This window comes from Poecilia reticulata, chromosome 15, assembly GCF_904066995.2.
Source record: "Poecilia reticulata chromosome 15, P_reticulata-male-v2, whole genome shotgun sequence".
Classification (NCBI taxonomy): domain Eukaryota; kingdom Metazoa; phylum Chordata; class Actinopteri; order Cyprinodontiformes; family Poeciliidae; genus Poecilia; species Poecilia reticulata.
The window spans coordinates 12,386,439-12,407,315 of NC_088844.1; the positions used below are offsets into that span (position 1 = coordinate 12,386,439).

The 20,877-nt window shown below is 41.3% G+C and overlaps 1 protein-coding gene across 2 annotated transcripts in view; it reads right to left on the minus strand.

Moving 5' to 3' along the window:
* dachc (dachshund c) overlaps window positions 1-20,877 on the minus strand; it is a 32,711-nt gene that overhangs the window by 3,346 nt on the left and 8,488 nt on the right. The window contains exons 2-8 of one of the 2 annotated variants that reach the window (XM_008429266.3): window positions 17,624-17,733; window positions 13,798-13,908; window positions 7,522-7,700; window positions 6,344-6,464; window positions 5,584-5,718; window positions 1,538-1,734; window positions 926-1,073 (exon numbers count right to left, since the gene is read on the minus strand). In XM_008429266.3, the coding sequence (XP_008427488.2) occupies window positions 926-1,073; window positions 1,538-1,734; window positions 5,584-5,718; window positions 6,344-6,464; window positions 7,522-7,700; window positions 13,798-13,908; window positions 17,624-17,733 (1,001 nt within the window). Of the gene's footprint in view, window positions 1-925; window positions 1,077-1,537; window positions 1,735-5,583; window positions 5,719-6,343; window positions 6,465-7,521; window positions 7,701-13,797; window positions 13,909-17,623; window positions 17,734-20,877 lie in introns of both variants that reach the window. The other variant, XM_008429265.3, reaches the window with a different exon arrangement.

Genomic DNA, 20,877 nt, shown 5'->3' on the forward strand with positions numbered 1-20,877 from the left:
AGAAACGCACACATTTTGCACGTTTACGCATCTTGTGTAGATTTGTTTTTGGAAATAAAGCATCTTACTGATTTATTGATGCCCATTTGATGTATTTAACTGTGCAAAAACTATTCAAGTGGAAGGAAAACGATACATGCGTTCCAAAAGCTTTTATGCATAAAAATCTGAAAAGTGTAGGAACAGAAATGTGCATAGCTGGAGAATGTTTCTACCAGTTTTGTACATCTGCATTAATTTTGTTCCCCATGCTTCTTTACCAGCTCAGTCAGACTGGATGGAGAACGTCTATGAATATTGATTTTCAAATCTTGCCATAGATTTCTCAGCTTCCCAATTCCAGATAATAAAAAAAAACAAACATCCCCATCAGCATTATGCTGCCACCATGTTTTTCCATGGAGGTTGTGTTTTTAATGTGAGCTGCACTGATTTTACATGCGGGTTGAAAAGTTAACATTTGGTCTAAATTGACTCTGTTTGCCTGCTTAGCCAGTGGTCAGTTTGGTGTCCACCTTTCACCACTTCATCATCACGTCTCCTCCACCCTGTGTGACCCCAATACCCAAAATGTCCTTGATTGGAATTTGCTCAGCCTGCGCTGCAGATGACAGCGTCTGTGAACTTGCCAAACTTGATTTAGTTTGTAGTATTCTGCCAGCATCACTCTAATTCACCTCTGCAGCTGCTTTCAGGGGTAATATACTGTCGGTGTCCTCACTTCCTTATCTGATTTTCAACTTAATGGACACCCTGTCAGCTGCGAAGTGGATTAAACCAAACCTCGTTTAGCCGCGCGGCAGAATCGCCTTTGTTTACAGGGGAAGATGTCGATGGGGGGAAATGTGCGGCTTCAATCAGCACTTTCCAGCCAGAATGTCAAAGTAAACATTGAACTAACGTTTGCTTTCTACCAGTCTGCTACCTCTGTTCTTCTGCTCCATGCTCAGCTGCCTCTCCAGGGTCTCCCTCAGCTCCCTCTCTCGGACGAGCTCCATTTTCAGCTCCGTCCTCTCCAGCTGGTCCTGCTTCTCCTGCGCTCGGGCGTTCTCTATGGCAACCCTCAGCAGACCCTGCTTGGAGACAACACAGGCGGAGACCGACAGGTTAACCTACTGAGCAAAATCCTCAGGTGTTCAAGCTTTATTACATGGAGTCAGTTTTAGTCAAGTTTTGAATGTTTAAATAAGCAAAAAATATAAAAAGGCATTTTTATACTTTTTATACATTTTTCTAACACAAAGAAAGTCAACACTTCTGTCCTTGTTAAAGTGAAACTGCCAGCACACACACCCACACACACTCATACAGAGAAAACCAAACAAAGAATGGCTTTCTGTTCATTGTTGCTCCTCGATAACAAAGACATGTAAAAATCTGAGAAGCAGGTCAGCACACGCCCAAACCCAATTACAGCGTATCCTAAATGTCTGCCTCGTCTGCTATTTACGATTTCAGGAAATCCCAGAGAGTGGCTCATCTCCCTTCCTATTCATCTCAGCGGTGCCATAATAACAAAGCCCCAGCAGAGGCTCACCTGGATGTTCGTGAGCAGGGTCTCTATGGAGGACAGGCCTTCCGGGAAGATGAAGGGAGTGTGGTGGAGACCTGCTGGGAGCTTCTGTCCTGCAGGGTAAGAAAGCCTCTCGCAGCCCTCCCTGGCCGACAGGGCTTTCTGGTAGACTTGTCTCTCACCACTCTCCCTGGTCGCCTGCGCAGCCGAGGAGCTGTTGTCTGGAGGGCAGAGAAGCGGTTTGATGTCTAGTCGGTGAGGCTGATTCACTCCTGACTAACATGGCGAGCTGATTTGATCCTCTTATAAAGTAATCACTGCCTGACTTTCTTATGTTTGAAGACGTATCCTGTCTGTGTGCAAGATCTGGAAACAAGTAGATGTTTTCCCTCAATTCCACAATCTCACACAAAAACATAATAATAAAAAAAAAAACCATCAAATTCCTTATTAAAACAATAAGAAATAAGCCAACTTCTTTTACACAGTCGTTATTTCTGTGTTGATTTGTCAACAAGTTTTGGAAATTTCAGTTTCTGTCTGATTTTTATTAGTTAAAATGTTAATGGATTTCGAGAAGGACCAATGCACTCTAACAGGGTTTCCTGGTAAACGAGGCCCACAGCATCACACCTCCTCCACCAGACCAAACAGTGGGCATGAGGTGCTTCTCCACATCTTCAGTCTGTTTGAGACCAAAAACCTTACTCTCGATTGGTCACAGCATACTGTTCTATTTAAAATCCACTAGTGTTTATCAAACTGTACATTTTTCTGTTGCGACTTTAAGCCAAAGTGTTGAGGACAAAAAGAAACAAAAATGAATAAAAGGGCCACAAATAAAACAGAATCGAACCCGTATGAAAGTATCGGTAAGAATTCACAACACAGAAACGAGAAAAAATAATTAAGTCACAGTACTCTCCTGAGATTAATAATATAATAATTCAATGAGCCAAGCGGAAAAGCTTGATTATTTGGAGCAAATCTGAAAATTGCGATTAAAGAGGTCATTCTTTTTAGAAGTGGAAGAATCATTTTTAAAAATGGCTGCGAATGTAGGATCTGTTTTCCATGTAGTATTGAATTATCATTTTCTAAATAAATTAAAAACAAACAAAAAAAGAAGATTTAGTTTGTGTCATAAAGATTCTTAGGGCTGCAAATAGCTGTGAGAAATGCAATTTGTACCAAAAAAACAACATATATTCCAAGTGGAATTTTCATTTTCAAAAGTCTCCAGTGTGACGTTATGTTTTCAAGCTTTTTACTCACTTTTACGTTGGGTGCCAATAATTGATCAGAGGATTGCATGTAGGAGGCCCAACACAGCAACATAAACAAATAATAAACGATCTAAATGACATCGACCCCAACAGGTTACTGTTCCCAGAATCCCAGGCATCAGCTTTTCTTAAACGAACCCTCTGTCCTTTGTATTAATCTCCACATTTTCCTTAATGCAAGTACAAATTTTTGTAATTAGTGTGACATTCTGCCCACAAGCATTTTGGCAGTTGCATTTGCGTACTATCTGCAGAAGGATCGATAACTCCCGCACGCATGTGTAATTAAAGAGAAACACGAACTCAAAGCACTCTGCGACTTAATTTTCCGCCAACATGTCAAGCCCCCCGAACAAAGGGTGTTTACTCTAATTACTGCGCGCAACTTCAGCCGCACACGCACAGAAGTTCTGTTTTAGGGTTTTAAAAACGCGTCTGCCCTTTATTAGATGGCATCCTGCCTGCTGATAATGCATCACAGCTTGACACGTCCCATAAAAGCAGCTAAGAACCTGCATTATGGATGACCATCTGTTTGTAAACCTGAGAACTGTGCGATCCCTATTGGTGACAGAGAGCGGGGAGGAGGGGGGGGCGGATATGAAGATTAGCTATTTTCTGCATTTTTTTTTTTCTTGTTTTTGTTCCCTATGAATCAGCCGGTTGCTCACTTTACTGTCATCCGAGCCACTGAGGACAGAAACGTCCCGGGAGCCGGGGCGGGTGGTTATCGGAGTGGGGACGGGGGGCCCCACGGACGTGCGATGCGATATCTGGCACTTTTCTCCATCTGTGACAAATGAGGGTGTTTTCTCCACTTAGCTGACCACAGCATCTTCGGCTCCAAGCCCGCCCACTTCTTCCCTCTCCGCCGCGGCCTTGCGTCTTGGCAACTGTCACGTTCAAGGAGTTTCCGCGTACGAGAAGCAACGCGCTCCTCTCCCCTCCCAGGCCCCTCCGCCCGCTTCTCCGCTTTCTCTCTGCTCCTCGCTAAAAGCATTGCTCTGTAGAGAAAGGTAATTAGCAGGTGCTGGCGAGCTCAGCGGAGGGCATCCAACTACACTCCCGTGGCTCACATTCAGACACGCACACATTTGTAGCCGCTGAAGTGCACCGTCAGCAGCGTGGGCTCCCTTGGCTCCTTGGATGTGACTGATCCTTTATTGAGTTACTGTTTTACGCCTACTTTACCCCACTCACACTCACACACACACACACATCTGCCAGCTTGTTTGATCATTTACCTATCTCCCTAACCAAGGTCATTGTCTGTTTTTCTCTTTTCTCCCAAGTTCGTCTCTCTTTTTTCCCCTCCCCTCTCCCATTCCTCTCCACCTGTCCCCAGGGCTAATGAACTTCACAACGTGAAGACTGCCAGTCAGCGGAAGAGAACAGAAAGGCAAGGAGGGGGCAGAGAGAGAGAGAAAAAGAGAGAGACAGAGAGAGACTGAAATTCTGCTGATGTTTGGTTAATGGGAGTGAGGTGTCAGGGATGGCCTCTGATCTTTGCTGGATGGTTGCGTTGTTCAAAGACCACTGAAAACAGCACACACAGCCAAAACTGTCTCTCTCGCACGCGCAGATTATTATACAACGGATTGACAGAATGACAGCGCCGAGGAGCCCTTTGAAACGCGGTTCAATCCACGCCGAACCCATCCTGTGATGTTCTAGGTCAAACACAAAAGCTCGCAATCCGCCAAATGTACACGCGTTTCATTTGCATGCGGAAAAAAAAAAAAAAATCAATTGAAAATCAATCGCACAAATGCGATGTGCGGCGTCCGCGTCGCCGTCGCTGCTTTTGTCGATACGTTTGCAGCTACGTGACAGCATCTGAATCCCTACCTATGAAGGCATTGTGATTTTTTTTTTTTTTTTAGATTCAATTAGTGAATAATGTGATTCGGCATTAGAAAATATCTGCACCCATAAAAAAAAAAAATAAATAAAATAAAAATCCACATGCAAACAAGTCTCCGTCTGCCTCCGCTTGTTCTCTCGCTGTAAATTTCTGCTGACTGTTTGTCCTTGAGCAGTCCTCATTAAGCTAATGCAAACCTCCCTGACAGAGAGAACCAAACAACTGACGTTGCAGCGCGGGCCCCTAACGACAGAGAGGCGGTCGTTATGCAGATGAGGTCCAGCTGAGAGCACGGGAGGCCGCCCGGCTCGTTAGGCCGCGGCCCTGGCAAATGGCTCGCTAATGTAGCGCCGCTTCCTGGTCTAATGGAGTCCTGTTTTGCAGAATTATTTGTCTTTGCGCGCCCAGGGGGGGCCTTGACAGAGAAGAAGAGGAGGAGAAGGAGTGGGGAGAAAGGGTCAGGCCGTGAATCCTTATCAACCTCTTACTTGGTAAATGACAAAACCCTTTCCCCTGAAATAAGTAACGTCAAAGAAGCGTGTACATCTGGCACAGCTGTTTGAATTCAATGAGAACAACAGGTCGTCTAAGTCTAAGGTTTGTCGCTCGGTATTGGCAACATTTGGAAAAGTCGATGGATTCTTCCTAAAACTAATCATTGCTCATTATGATTGCTAAATCATTGACTCTAAGAAGAAATTGTTAGAAATCAGAAGAGAGCTGCTGTGCGAATCAAGGTTAAAGTGTGAGGGAATACATTACCAGCACAGCAAGATGTTTAAAAATCACCGGTTAAAAAGTAAATGAAATATTCAGATCCAAAATTGCTGCACCGCAAGTCTGGTTGCATAAAACGCATTATTATTATTATTATTATTATTATTATTATTATTATTATTATTATTATTTGTGAGCGTTACCTCTGTCGGAGTGGTTTCTCTTGTTCTCCTTGTTGTAATCCATTGGTGTCCCATCTGTCTCTCTGGTGCCCTGCGCCAAGCCAGGAGAATGACCCAGAACGCTGTGACCCGACGACAAGCCGTCATGAAGTTGATCTGAAGGAATATTATGAGAATGAGGAAAAAGAAGAAATATCGGTTATAACCGTTTGTCACTGTAAAAGGACTTGCAGCTGTCGTTGCTTTTGATAAATTAAGATATTTAAATAATTCATGCTAAAACTAAATGGTGTTGTCCCCCCAAAAAAGAGACACAAACAATCTAATAACTACATGTGAGCATATAAATGTTGGAGCTGCATGTATTCCTAACATTTTACCCTCTTGATCTTTTAAACGAAAGACAAATCAATTCTGTTTGATAGCTAAACCCGAAGCATAACTTTGTTCCTCTGATTATGCAGGTTGCATCAGATCACGTTGGTACTTTAAAAGTGGCAGATGCTAATCAAAACAAGTAAAAAGTAAAAAGCTGTTATTGTGTTTAATTTGACCAGTCACAAAGATCAGATGCAATCAGACTGAACTTAAAAAGTGCTTTTCCTCACAAATGCACACACGGTTATACTCAGGTCAGTAGGCAGCCTGGGTTTACGCGCCTTGCCCGGGGACACTTTGACATGTGACAGGAAGAAGCTTGACTCACAGTTAAGAGACTCAAGCAACTCTTAAGTTGAACATATTTTTCAGGTTGCAGCTGGTAACAGGGGTCAACACGTACGTGTTGTTTCTGCGGTGCGCTCGTTATGTAGCGGTGAACTGGACACGCTGCTGCTGTGATTGGATGACATCTGAGCTTCTTCCAGTGAAGGAGAAGGGGAAGGAGTGTCCTGTACTCGCTCCTGGCAAACAACAGAACATGAAAAGCTTACAAGTGAACAAAGCGTGACTCAAGCTTGACATGCAGACGCTGGGACGACAAAAGGAAGGAGAGAAATTTGGGCTGCCTGAAATATTGATAACCTAGATAACTGTTTTTTTATGTAATGCGTTATAACACTACAACATAAAACTGCCATGACTTGGGAAAGTAAGAAAAACACACAAAAACATACATAACCAAAAATAGAAAAATAGCATAGCCTTGTCATCTGACTGACTCTAGCTTCACCCAAGAAGATGCAAACTTTTTTTTACTGCCAGTTGACTTCTAATGTTTATAGAAAACCAACCACGTATGATTTTACCATTATGAGCAAACATCATTTTATTTGTTGTTATAGAAAGGTTGTGGGGGGGGAAAAGCTAGCTTAAACTTGCAGAAAGCTACATGCTTCTTTTTATGTCCATTTCTCAAAGTAGCAGAGATTATGTTGGCATCTAAAAAAAAAAATGCTTCAACAATAATTATTTTTCTTCAAAGTCAAGCTTTCAGCTTTCCTCTAAACGGAAAAAATGCCAAAGGCGAAAGAGTTTTTATTAGTTGATTATCAGTCAGAATTGGTTCCAGAAAGACTGGAGTTTCTGCCAACTAACCTATAGCTGAAATTCACTTTGTTTTATTTCACAATATTACAGGCCCAAAGCATCCCGCAAACCACTAAAGAAATTTATTTTTGTACAGAGGGAAGGCTTTAAAACTCACTGCGATGTTTACAGGAAAGAGCTTGCTCTAAACTCTCTTTGGGACGCCGTCATAAAAATAACAGTCTGCATTGTTAAAACTGTGAAATCAGAGGCATGTTCCTGTAACTGATGCTGTAACAACTCCCTAAGGACTCGGCCCTTAGAGACTTCGACAACAAAAAAACTCCAATCTTTAAAGTAAAACATGAAATCAAGGGTTAAGACAGCTGCAGTTTATTCAAGCACCTAAGATATCTCAAAGTCGGTTTCACAGATCAGACCACAAGCCATTAACCATCGTAGTCTGAGAGGTTGATGGGCATCTGGGCTCACCTTAATGACAGAGGTGGGAGCCCTGGCAGGTGGGTTGGCGTGGAGTTGTGCCACGTTGGCCATGCTGGCCAGCGTGCTCAGTCGGTTCATCTGGCTCATTGCCATGGAAACAGAGGCTGGTGCCAGGCTGCCAGGAATCAGAGGATGTGACATCATCATGAAGGGCAACTGGTCCAAAACTGAAGAAGAAAGAAAAGGAAGAAGTCTGCAGTAAAACAACTCGGTATCATTTTTAAAAGCCATCAAGGCTGCAACGTTCCATGCAATCAACGTGAAAACGTTTCGTTTTAACTTGAAATCATTAGCAGGACCATGACACCGGAGTTATTTTCAGGTCATGTACTCCTAACAATATTGAACAAGTAGCTGAAAATATCTGTACAAGGCAGGCTAGAGAGTGTGTTAAAGGATAAGTTACAGTGGCCTGCGAAAGTATTCACACCCCTTTAACTTTTTCTCTTTTGGTCACAGTGAACAAACGTCATTGTTCTTTTTGGGATTTTAGTTGAGACCAACTCAAAGTAGTGCAAAACCATAATCTGAAAGGATAATAATAATAATAATAATAATAATAATAATAATAATAATAATAATAATAATAATAATTAATAATAATAATAATACAATGATTATCGTTTTCTCTTTCGGTCATGTCTCGTCCAACATTTAAACCACGTCTCACATATATGATTACATGTTTTGTTCGCTGTGAAACTGCTGCTGTTGCTCAAATTCAGACTGGATGTAGAGTGTAATTTTCCAGTCATGCCGCAGATTCTCACTTGTGTTCAGATCTTGATTTTGTGTCATTCTGATACATGTATGTGCTTCGATCTAAATCAGTAGAGCACTCGCAATACGTTTCAGCTCGTTGTCCTAAAGGTTAACCTTTGACCTAGTCTCAAGTCTTTTGCCACCTCAACAAGTGTTTTTTGCTTCCCAGTCCCTGGTGAAGAAAAGCTTCCCCACAGCGTGACGTTTCCACCACATTGTTTTAAAAGAAGAATGCTGCGTTCAGGAACACGGGCAGTATTAATAGATTAATGGATTGTAACAATCGTTAAGCCAATTAACAATGGCTTTTCCCTTGCTTTTTTTTTCATATATGCCATGTTTGTAGAAAGCTAGATGGATTCTTTGGCCTCCCACCTATCTACAAAGCTTTCTGAACTTCAAAAAGTGTTCTTTAAGTTTAAATAAAACACTTTATAATATCCTATCGACTCATAAAAACACAATAGTCAAAATCCTGGGTGCAAAGCGTGTTCAGGCTGCAGGATATGATCTACCCTTTATAGATTTGTAAATCAGAAAATATTCAGAGTGCGCTGACTGATAAAATGATGAAAAACATGACATTACTAATAACATTAATGCCAACACTGAAATTAGAATTGGAACTTTGATGAATTTGTAATCAGTATTGACAGTAAAAGATTTTCTTATTTGTAGCAAGAGCAGACTTTACCTGAGCGGTGGTTCAAATCTATTAGGGCTTTAAATGCTTTTTGAACATTTTATATAAAGGGAATTGCAAAACTTCTGGACTTCACAACAAAAAAAAATTACGACGTAATTTTTTATTTTTCCATATCGCTCACCCCTAAATGATTCAATACATTTTTTAGTAGTTGAAACTCGGCTCTTGTTATCTCTCCCAATCTGCAGCTCACAATCCCCTCTTTAGGACAAGCCTCCGCTATCTGAAAACAAAATCCTTCCTCTCAACAGCACCCCAGTGGGTTGTTTCAGTCCCTCTATTCATGAAACAAACAATCCTGTTGAGTGGGGGGAGCAGGAGAGAGAAAATGACATAAATATTTATCATTTAATAAAAGGAGAAAAACAAAAACAAAAGAAACACGGGGAGGAAGTGGAACAAAAGAAGCTGATGGCAGTCTTGGTGCTGGGCCAGCAATGCACGCTGGGTAATTATAAACACAAAGGAAAAAATCTTGGACTCTATTCCGCACAATTGTCACAAATAATAGAACTAGAGGAAGCAAAAAAAAAAAAAAAAGTTACAGAAAGACAGACACAAAAAAAGCAAACGACACGGAAAAAAAAAGAGAAGGCAAAGTAGGCTTTAAAGCATAAGGTGTTGACTTTTTGAGTTAGCCTCGCTAGACATATGTGTAGTGCTTTGTGCATTTTGGCAGATTAGTCTGTCACTTGCCCAGTCCATAAACTAATCCAAACAAAAGATCTGTCTGAATGGAGCTGAATAACCAGATGCTCCGACAATCGACTCGCAGCCAAATATTAAGCCTCGGTTTGGAGCCCAGAGCTCACTTCAGCCCCTCCGTCCAAACCCCTCAACCAACTAAAATTTCATTTGCGCTCTCATTCGGCCCCCTTCACTTTCTCTCCCCATGTTTCATTAGAAAACATCAAAAGTCAAACTGCTTCTCTTATGTTTATCCAAACAAACCATTACTGTAAACAAACAGTTACTGTAAATTTCCCAGAAGATCTTGTTAAACGCAGAAATGGCTTCTCTCTGCTCTTCTGCAGCCCATAAGGTGTCCCACTCAGCAGTTGTGCAAGTGTGCGTGTGTGTAATCTGAGATGGCCTTTGTAGTGGTTGGAGCGCTGGTAGGGGCCCATCCTTCCCATAAGGCTGTGGGTGGCGGTATGGAAAAAAAACACACACCGTTTTTAGTCTGCGTGCATGCGTGTTTGTGTGTGTTTCCACTTGACTCTATCATTAACGGTGATTAAGCTTTACAGGTTTATAATGGCTGGTGGTAACCAAGCCACCAAACTGCACACAGATGCTGGCAGTCGTAACCGAGTGTATACAGTGGTAAACAAAGCTTAATGCCGGCGGTGTTTACCGTCAGGGAGCGCGGAGGAAAGCGCTTCAGATGAAGGGAGAGACCTTGATGCTAATGTAATTTTTGGAAAACAGGAGAATTTCTGTTTTTTTTTTGTTGTTGTTTTTGTTTTGTTTTTTCTGTGCGTGTTTCTCCTGAAGCTTCACGGTGCGCTCCACATGCTAGGTGTGCATGTCCCAGGTTGGTAGCATATTCTACTCAGACCTCCGTAAGCCCTGTCGTCTGTCTAAACACGCTGATGTCGCCTTAACCTGTCGATAGCAGAGGGGGCACGGTGCGGTGAACCTGAGCTGTTTGCGTGAGCGCGCGTGAGTGTGCACCTGCCCGTCACGCCATCGATTGTCCAGCGTTTGTCGTTTGCATTCAAGATGGTGAATTAGAGGGAAGACTATTGATTTGGCTTCGGCCTCTCATCTTATTCATCTCAATATCGCCCAGACTCGCTTCTGCCCACTTTCGCCGCCGCGACCCATCGTACCAAAGCGAGGCCAGAGAGCAGTTAAGGGAAATGCTCTAACATATGAGTGAGACGTCATCAGCAGCCAAAGGGAGGAGATCCATAATTAGGTGATTCCCTTTAAGTGCGTTGCTTGAATATATAGATTAGCATAGGGATGTAACTAATGATGATTTTAGTAATCGTTTATTCTGACGATTAATCGGATATAAAAAAAATTGCCACATTCTACAGATTTTTCTTTTTCTTTTGTTTACACAATATTAGAAATTTGTTAAAATACATTAAAATATATATAAATGCAAAAAACAAATAGCTATTGCCTAAAATGCAATAACAAAGCATTCCTTTAGTGAATTTGAATCAGGTGAAGCTAAAACTATGACACTTGAGGAGTTTTGAGTGCAACTTATTTACACACAAAGGCGTACTAATCTTAAATACAAAATGTGTATATATTTTCCTGTACAGTTTTGGCTCAACTTCTGCTTTAAATATGTTGTTTTTTTTCAGCAAACAACTTTCTTTTGGATTTGTATTCTCCAGTTTACTGATTAGTAAAATAGTTGACAATTATTTCAATAATCGATTCATCATGATTAATCCCATTAATCTTTTCAGGCTTACATTGCTATTTACTAAGCTCTAAAATAAAGGTAAATTCTGTTTAATTTTACTTCAGGCGCCAGAATAAATCAATGCTACATCAAACGTTGCCTACAGCAAGAATGTTTAATACTGACTGCATGTTTATATGCAGTGACTGTTATGAATGATGTAGAGCTCATTGAAAAATAGTAGGGATGCACCATTATGAAAATTTGGGCCGATATTGTTATCTGATATTATTGCAGCTATGGCTGATAATTGATACTTACCGATATTATATCTATTTCACTACCGTTTCGACACTGTTGAGAAAAAAGAGATCAGAGACAAGATAAAAATAAATATCGGTTGTTTGTATCGACTCAGTTTTATTTATCGGACAGATTCCGATATGTTAAAAAATGACTAATATCAGCCAATACCAATGTTAGTGCCAATATATCGTGCATCCCCCCCAAAAATTTTATATTGCATTAGATCAAAAAAGGATTTTTCAAACAAAAGCTTCAGCCTACTGGAAAGTATTTCAGTAGGCTGTATAATATGCATGCACTCAGTATTTCTTGGAATGGGCTTCTTTAGTATGAATTACTGTGTAAATGCAGCATAAAAGTGACCAGTCTGTGGCTCTGGTGAATTCCTAAGTTGCTTCAATAGTTTATCATGCCTGCTTTGTGGGTTCTGGTGTCTCTCGTCTTCCTCTTAACAATAGCCCAGAGTGTCTCCCTAAGTTTTAGGTCAGGTCAGTTTGCTAGCTTGTCAAGTACAGTAACTCCATGATCATTAAAGCAAGTATTGGCACTTATGATAATGTGGGCAGGTACTAAGTCCTGACATTGAAAAAGTCCTGGCAAGAATATATGACTTTAATTTGTTTTTGGCTGAGTTTGCATCCAGTCAGTGAAGAAACAAAATACAGATGGGAAAGTGTAAAATGTAAATACGTTCCAATGTAAAGCCCATTTGTTTTTCTGAGCCTATTAGGTGTTTGTATTCTAATAAGAAAAATAAGTTTAGAAAATGCAATATTTCACCACTCTGTTTACTTTTTTCACACTGATTAAGAAATACCAAAATTTTTCAAGTTTGTGCAAATCCATGAAGTTAAAAGCAATGACTCTCTAAGTTCTTGATTTGAAATAAACAATTTTTAGTATTCACATCTTCAAGATACAGAAAACAGATCAGTCTACATTGAGTGGTTCAATTGGTAATCAAGGTAGAGGGAACACTGGAGACCCTCTACTGTCTTTCTTTTATTGTCTGATAAACAGACAGTAAAGTCACATTTTCATTACTTGATCTTTGGCCAGTCATTGCCAAAGAATATAAATGATGCTACTAGATTGGCTGCTTTGCAAACGCCAACATAGCACTCTTTAGCTTACCAGCTGGAAGTTGTTGATGTTGATCTAGAGGACGAACCAGCGCTCTTCTGCCACACTGACTACTGCCGCTTCAGCCAAATGTTTCGAAACGGAATATTTCTTTAACTGAAGTGATCAGAAGTTGGCAAGACTCTCTGAATGTGGGGCTTCATGATCCCACTAGCCCCTGCTTTAGTGGAAGGAAATCCCATTGCAGTGATTCAGCTGCACCTGAGGCGCTCCGGTCAATAACTCTTCAACGTGCTGAGCTCCCGGAAAACAAGATGCATTTAATGTAGTCCAAGTTGGCCATTTTTTTTAATTGATTGATTGATTGATTTAGTTACTTTTATGATGTACTCTGTGTGTAAAGTTGAAAATGTCTGCGAGTCTGCACCAAGTGGTCAGCTATCAAAATGACGGATGGCAATCAGGTTTTCCGTCACCAATATAAAAAATCGTTCAAGACGGACAATGTTCGGTTCATCTTACTGTGTGACTCTCACACAGGCCTCTGCCTCTCGGTTATTAAAGTCTGCATGCTCTTGGTGTGATGATTAATACAGCGGAATGATTTGTTGCCAAAAAAAACTTGAGCCTGTTGACTGGGGAATCTATATTTTCACAAAACACACCTGGATTATGCTGAACTCCACAAGGTGAGTAAGAAAGACTTGCAAGCAGAATCTGCTTTGTAATTTCAAGCTGTTTAGACGACCTCAATAGACGCCAAACTATTTTGCTTTCTACTGTTTCGTAAAAGGAAACAAAGAGGAGAGGCGATGTCACATCCTGGCCCTAATCAGCTCAATTCAGCAGCGCCACAGCTGCTCAATTTGTATTGACGGGGGTATCACAGGTGTGTATCGACAACAACTGAGAAACGTGTTACACAGCTGTAATTACACATTTTGCACAAGTGTGTGCATGCATTTGTGTGCGTGTGTGTTTGTGGGCAGATAAGAAGAAAAAAAAAAAGAAAAAAGAAAAGAAAGTTACAGCTTACCCAGACCAGGGTTGTGGTCACCGTTCTCTCCGTTTGGCCCACTATGTTGCTGACTACTATGGTAACCCGCCATCGCCTCCAGCTTGATCTTTTTGGCCAGCGCAGAAAGATCTGAGAGAGAGAGAAACAGATATATATCGAGAGGAGGAGAGAAGGGAGAGGGGAGGGCAAAGAAAGAAAGCAAAAAGAATCAATAAGAGCCAGATCAATGGCCCCCGGTGGAGGATTAGAGCAGTTGGTAGGCTGGAGGTTGTCAGGGGAAGACAGAGGCCAGCCATTCATTCTGACTGCACCGCTGCACCGGCCATTTAGCCTGCCAGGGAATCAGCAGATATAGAAACAGGCCAAGACATCCATCTCACCCACACAACGCTATCACATCCCACAGCAGAGAGCGCAGGGCGACACCAAACAGCAGCGGGAGCTCCACCTTTAAACCACAGAGGCCCTCTTTGTCAGAATAAAAGAATCCGAAGCAGGAGACAGGAGGTGAAGATGCCTCTTAATAGAGGTGGTGCACTTTCGAATAATCTGTAATAGAGAGCGACAAAATGTGGCGAAAGGGGAGAGTGGGGGGGCCGAGGCACATTTTAATTTATGGCTTGAATCTCAGAGCGCAGCTTGACCCCCTGTCCCTTTCAGAGCTGCCTTGAAAATAGAAAATTAAATATCTGTTGCGCTAATGCAGACAAACATGGTGAATTATTAAAGTCAGGACGAAGCACACAACTGTGCAAACACGAATGGAGGAAACACAAACAAGCCGTAAGTCTTAATTTCCTGATCGTGGATACGTCTAAACATTTGCAACCAAGTTGACCGTCGTGTTCTTGATCCCGCCCCGTCCTCTCAGATAATAGACGGTTGCAGCGGACAGTTTGCTCTTCCCCTCTCATCTCCTTTTTCCCTCTCTTCCCTGCCCTCTCGTCCCCATCCCTTCTCCTTGCTTTACCTTTTCAAATGTCAGCATCACAGCGGGACGTAAGCCACCGCGCTGCTGTGTGCGTGCGCATTCGCGAGCACATGAAGGCGAGAAACGGCGACTAAGGAGGGTGACATCAAAGATCTTTCCTGCCTTTTACGCTCAAATGTCCTCGCTCTCCCCGTCTCCTTCTCCCCCTCTCATGTGGCCAGTTCTAATCAGTGGCGCTGACATTGCCGCCGTGCCCTCTTCTTTGGTGGAAAAAAAAAGCTCTTTTTTTTCCCCCCCCACTGAGAAAGATGCTCTCGAGCGTTCACGCAAAAAACACACACGCACACACACATACACACACTGGAGCACCTTTGAACAGTGAGAGGAAGCGGAGGCTAATAGAAAATGGCTTCTTTTGAGGCGGGGAATGAAAAGATCAGGTTTCAGTGAAGAGCACAAAGCCAAGGGCAACTTTGAGAGTGGTGAGGTGCCAACAATTACTTTTCTCTCCCTTTTCTCTTTGCTTTTCCAACACACATACACACACACACAAGCACACACACACGCAGAAGTTATAATAAACAAAAACACAAGCTGCATTGTGTAAAGCCATGGCAACAAAATACTTACATTTAAAGATTCTACTGTTCGAAATGATGAAAAGACATACATTAACTTGCAATAACAACAAGGTTCAAATATAATTGTACGCAATTATATATCTAAAGTTCTCCAGACAAGGATACTTACTCAACTTCGCACACTTTTTAAGACGAGGAAACAAAGAGTGCACCAAGTTTGCAAGTTGTTTCTGACTTGTCAGCACTCAGCAGTCTGTATGCTAATTTTATTCATCAACTCACCAGTCGCCTCCCAGGATTCCCACCCCTTCGTGCGATTGATGATGGGTAAAAATGTGTCATTATAAAAATAAAGAGAGAAAACCTCCTCAGTCTGTGTCATGTCTGTAGAAGCAGGGACATCGAGCAGCATGTTTTCTCTCGCAGCTAATATTAGAGCAGAATTTGAACTCTTTCAGAAGAATAAGTTGTGCTGTAGCTTGCCGTTGATATGAGAGCTTGGTAAAAAAAATAAAAAATAAAAAAAAAACTAATTTGATTACTGATTTAACTTTAGATATATTTTGAAACTTTCTGTTAAGTATTTGAAGAGATGCGAGCTATTATATTTCAAATGATGTGCATTGGTATATATAGATTTCCTAATGTGACCAGGTCTAATTTCTACTGTGACTAACTGCTAAACTCTCTAAAGAAAAAAGAAAGTCAACATTTCTAGATTTACAAAAATTGTGAAATTATTATTATTATTTTTATTTATTTGTTTATTTTGCTTTTTACAGTGTATTTAAGTGGCAGGTATTAGACAGAATATTGAATGTCCATGTGTGCAGAGCTGTAACTCCAACAGACTGCTTGGACTCAATATTTGGTAGGCTATTAAATTTCGAGTGCCATGCATTAATAATAATAATAATACATCTGGCCTGTTAGTTGAACTTTCATTGCCCTTCATCCCCAGACATGATGCAGAGTTTCATCAGAGCTAATAGAGACTGACTTTCTGTTAGAAAAATTGATGCGGAATTTGAAGATATGTAAAATGTTCATTATATTTATTTGACGTGAAAGTCATCTTTGCTGCACATTGAAGTAAACTCATAAATTGCTGCTCTGTAATCTGTTAAAGGCATATCGCAAAATATGATAAAAGGCTATATTTTCATCTTCAAAAATTTAGGTGTGAATGTATTTTATCTGGGGGAGGGGTCAGTTTTTATAGACATTCTTCTAAGCATTGGGTAATATAAGATTCTCACATCATGATAAACCTGAGGACAGATACCACAGTTTCATGATATATGAATATATCGCAAATATGTTGGACATATCTGCATTACAACACCAGTGTGTGCAATATTCACACCTCAACGGACTGTTTGGATCTCAATAATTGTTGTCTAATATACTCCAGGTGTTATAAACCTGCATTATTCACGCCAATGTAATATTCAACCAGTTGGACGGAGTCTTACGGCAGCAGATGTTGACACCGGATGCTAATGATGCCGCCCAAATGCGAAAGGTTACGAGAAATGGAAGCATAGATGATACGTAGGGAAAATAAGAAAACATATGGCAACTGATATTGCCATTGCAATATTTACCAATGTAGGTGTTTCGCAGTATATATATCACAGGATTAGAAAAGAATTGCAATTTCAGTTTCTACCAATATCACGTAGCCCTAATTAAAATTATTTAATTGTTTTTTTTTTTTTACTGATAAGCACTGATTACTTGTGCTGCCTGTAAAACAACACATTTATTACAATCAATTGCCTATTTATAGTTATTTTGAATTTCAATCACAGTTATGTCAGAAATATCAGACCGTCATCATTGCAGAGTAAATAAGTGCACCAAGCTGATAAGAGCTGGTAGATTAATCAGGCTGTCTGCTGAGGTTGCCATCCAGCAGTCAGCTCCTTCACTGAAATGCAGATTGTAGCTTGATGTTTAGTAGCTTTCTTTAAGCCAGCTGATCTGCAGTGCACAGCAATAGCTTCAGAAGGAAGCTCAGGTCACCAACGGCAACATGCCTATTTTATTGTTATGTACTTTTTAACTAGCTAATTTTTCTCAACTTATAAATACTATGAATAAAACAAGCACTCTTCCCATTCAAAAGCTTTGATGTGTCGCTGATAGATTTATTACTCCAGTCAGACATGACTGAAATACCTGAGTACTGTTATTTTTTTTCAAAGTTTGTCATTTTTTATATTAAAAACAGAGTGATCAGTCAAGCTATTCTTTCCCCCCTTGCACTGATATCGTTTCCACAGCTCATGTATGTAAAGCGTGAGCACGCAGAGGCATGGGTGGTCACCTGCAGGAGGCATGATCCCAGCGTGCATCAGACCGCCGTGAGACAGCATGTGGTGCGTCCCGCCCTCTGTCGCACTCTGCAGCCTCTTGGGCGGTCGTCCGGGCCTCGAGCTGCAGGCAGAAAAACACAGCGCTGGCGTTAGTCATTAGGCCGCTCTCCATGCTGGGACTGAGATGGGTGGCCCGGCTAGACTAAAGTGTCCTTCAAGTCTGTAAACCTCTGATCCTGCTGAAGTGTCAACAAGCAAAAACACTGAAACATGAGCGCCTCCAGGAAGGCTGCTGTACAGCAAATCTGACCTCCCTGTGGATACGAGCAAGCAGAAAAGGAGTTTCCCTATGGCCTCCATAAAGCACCTCATTACTGTTCAGCTTACTCATTCATTTGTTTGCTTATTAAATGCGCTCGCCCGCCTCCTTCCCCTTCAGTCCTCTCCTCGTTTAGCCGTTCGTTTCCCCTTTTCCCTCACCCCCCCCACCCCCTTCCCCCGTCGTGTCACAAGTTTGCTCGACAACAGCTGTAGGTACGAGGCGAGACGCACGCGGTTTTCTTGTGCGCTCGCGTGCGAGGCTCGACGGAGCGGGCCGAGCTCGATCAATCCTGGAGGAAGTACGTGCAAAGCTGTCAGACATCACTCGGGCTCTGACTAAACGGTGTGAATGTCCTGACAGTGGAAATGACACGGGCCACATCAGGCCTAATGACAACCAGCGTACCTCATCTCCGTTTCACAGCAGCTTGACACAACAGCAATCTGTGCGTCTGTCTGAGGCTGCGTGATATTAAAAGACAGTGAGCAAAAGAAGAAGGTGGAAGAGGAGGAGGAGGAAAACGACGGAGAAGGGAGTGAAACCTGAGCGTAGCGCGAAGTTAAAGAGGAGTAAAAGTGAGACAGAAAGATGAAGAGGGACATAAAAAGAGAAAGTGCATAAAAGTAAAAAAAAAAAAAGGTGCAAAAGAGAAGGGTGAGGAGGGGGAATAAGCAGAGATAGACTAGAAGCAGCAGCTTCCTAGCGTGGGGTGTCTTTGAGCAGATTTTAATTAGAATCTAATCCAGCCGTCATTAAGGCCCCATAAACGAAGCTGTCAGTCAGGAGATTAATGGCGCCTCATTTGCATGTTGCATATAATTCATCAATTACCCAGCAGAAAGGACCAATCCCCTGTTGACACACCCACTGGCTGAGAGGGGGTAGATGAAGAGACACAAAAAGACAGGGAGAAAGAATGTGTAGCCACAAACTCTGGGAGAAAAAACAGGTAGCTGGAATATATGTGTGCGTGTGTGTGTGTGTGTGTGTGTGTGTGTGTGTGTGTGTGTGTGTGTGCGTGTGCATGTGTGTGTATCAAGTGTTCAAAGGTTAATTTGATGAGCCGATGAGCTCCACAGTTCCTGCCCTCGGTTTTAATGAGTTGTTATTATTGTCTCTTATTATAGGCCCAGACCGACTGGGATGTGACAGCTGACATCAGATATCTCACAGAAACACACACCCACGCTCACACTAACAGGAGCACAGGGAGCGACACGCACACAGACGCATGTAAATATAGAGAGGGGGGAAAAAAAGAAGCTAGAGAGTGAGCATCGAGAGATTTGTGGCTGGTTTTTGTAAAGCTTTGACCTCCCCCTTACGGTTTTAGTAGATTCCGATTCAGCTTTGGAAAACTACAACTAAGAACATTCAGAATATTTCTTTCTAGCTTCCCTGTTGTGATTGGTCAATTTTTAACATGAAGAGTTTGCTACTTTTAGCATAATTAGCGTGTCTGGCATTGATAACTGTAAAGTGCACCAATGCTAGAAATAACTGGCAGAAATGCACCAATCAGGCTTCTGCAGGCTGATACAAATTTTTATTTTAATTTTTTTAGGTCTGATCTGCTAATCCCAAACTTCACAAATTCTGATTTTTTTTTTATTCTAAGGTGAAAAGACAAAAGAGGAAAAAATGTGCAGCAGAATATAAGATGATTCACATTTATGTATCAAAACAATACCTTTAATTGATTTCACTTAGCAATAAAAACTAGTCAATTCCAATATTTTGATGAGCGATCGGTGCATCTCTTTCCCTAAGGAGAGCAAATCTTCACTCAGATTTTCAGACGACTGCTAACTGTGCTAATTCCAGGATACTAGAGGTGATAACGGAAAAGTTTGAAAACACAGTAGAATAAAACGGAGAAGATTTACTGTGATACAATTTATCCGAAGTCGGTTTCAGGGCCAGTTTGTTCCTTTGATGAAATATCTCCAAACAAACCAATAATCCCTTAGCAGTCGGCTTCTTTGAAGAAAATGAAGAAAAACTGCTAAATTAAAGTAATATTTTTCTAAAAACGTGAGATATACAGAGAGTGTATGCTACTCTCTGGCTTTATTTTTCTTCTGTCTTATGTCATGTTTTAATTTTTATGACATTTTGATGCATAAAATGTTTGACATGTTTTCCTATAATTTTCCAAAAGTTACTTTGAATAATACTATGTATAAAAGTTGTTTAACAACTTAAGTTGTCTTCTCCTGGGAAACATGCAAAAAGACACATTTAAATATCTTAGTATGACTGAAAAGTCTTCCGTAATAACTTTTCCATCAAAGGCTGTAGTGGTTAGCACAACATTTACTATGGCCAATTTTTTTTTTTTTTGGGGGGGGCTCAAAAAAATTATAAAAAAAAGACTTGAACTTCTAACTATATCTGAGTGATACAGTTGTGACTATCTGTGTGAATGTGTGTGTTTGTGTTTGTGTGTGTGGTGCGCTGCTTAGAATTTCAAATATTTGTTTTCAGCATCACACTGAGCTCAACAAAAGCAGGAAATGTATTTTTGGGTTTCATGTTTGGAGGTAAAGCAACACAGTTGGACAGGAAGTGATGTTGAAACATGTCAAATTCACACAAAAGCACACAGATGCAGAAGTGAAGATCAGCAGGGGGAAATAAAACGCACACAGACCAGAGCCTGCCTTGTTTTTTACTGCAGCCGCTTCCCTTTCCCTTACTACTGTTTATTTGCACTCACTAATTAATGGCCTCTCTAAGTGTGTGTGTGTATGCCTGTGTGCGCATCTCTATGTGTGTGTTGTCGGTGGGTGGGTACGTTGTCTGCGCCTTTGTATATGTTGCATTTTTAAGGGGCATAAAGAACTGGAACCTAATTTTGTGTTTAGTCTGCAAGTACGTTGATACATCAAAGTGACCCACAGAGGGAGGTCTTATGTGTGTGTTGTGCATGCATGCGTGTTT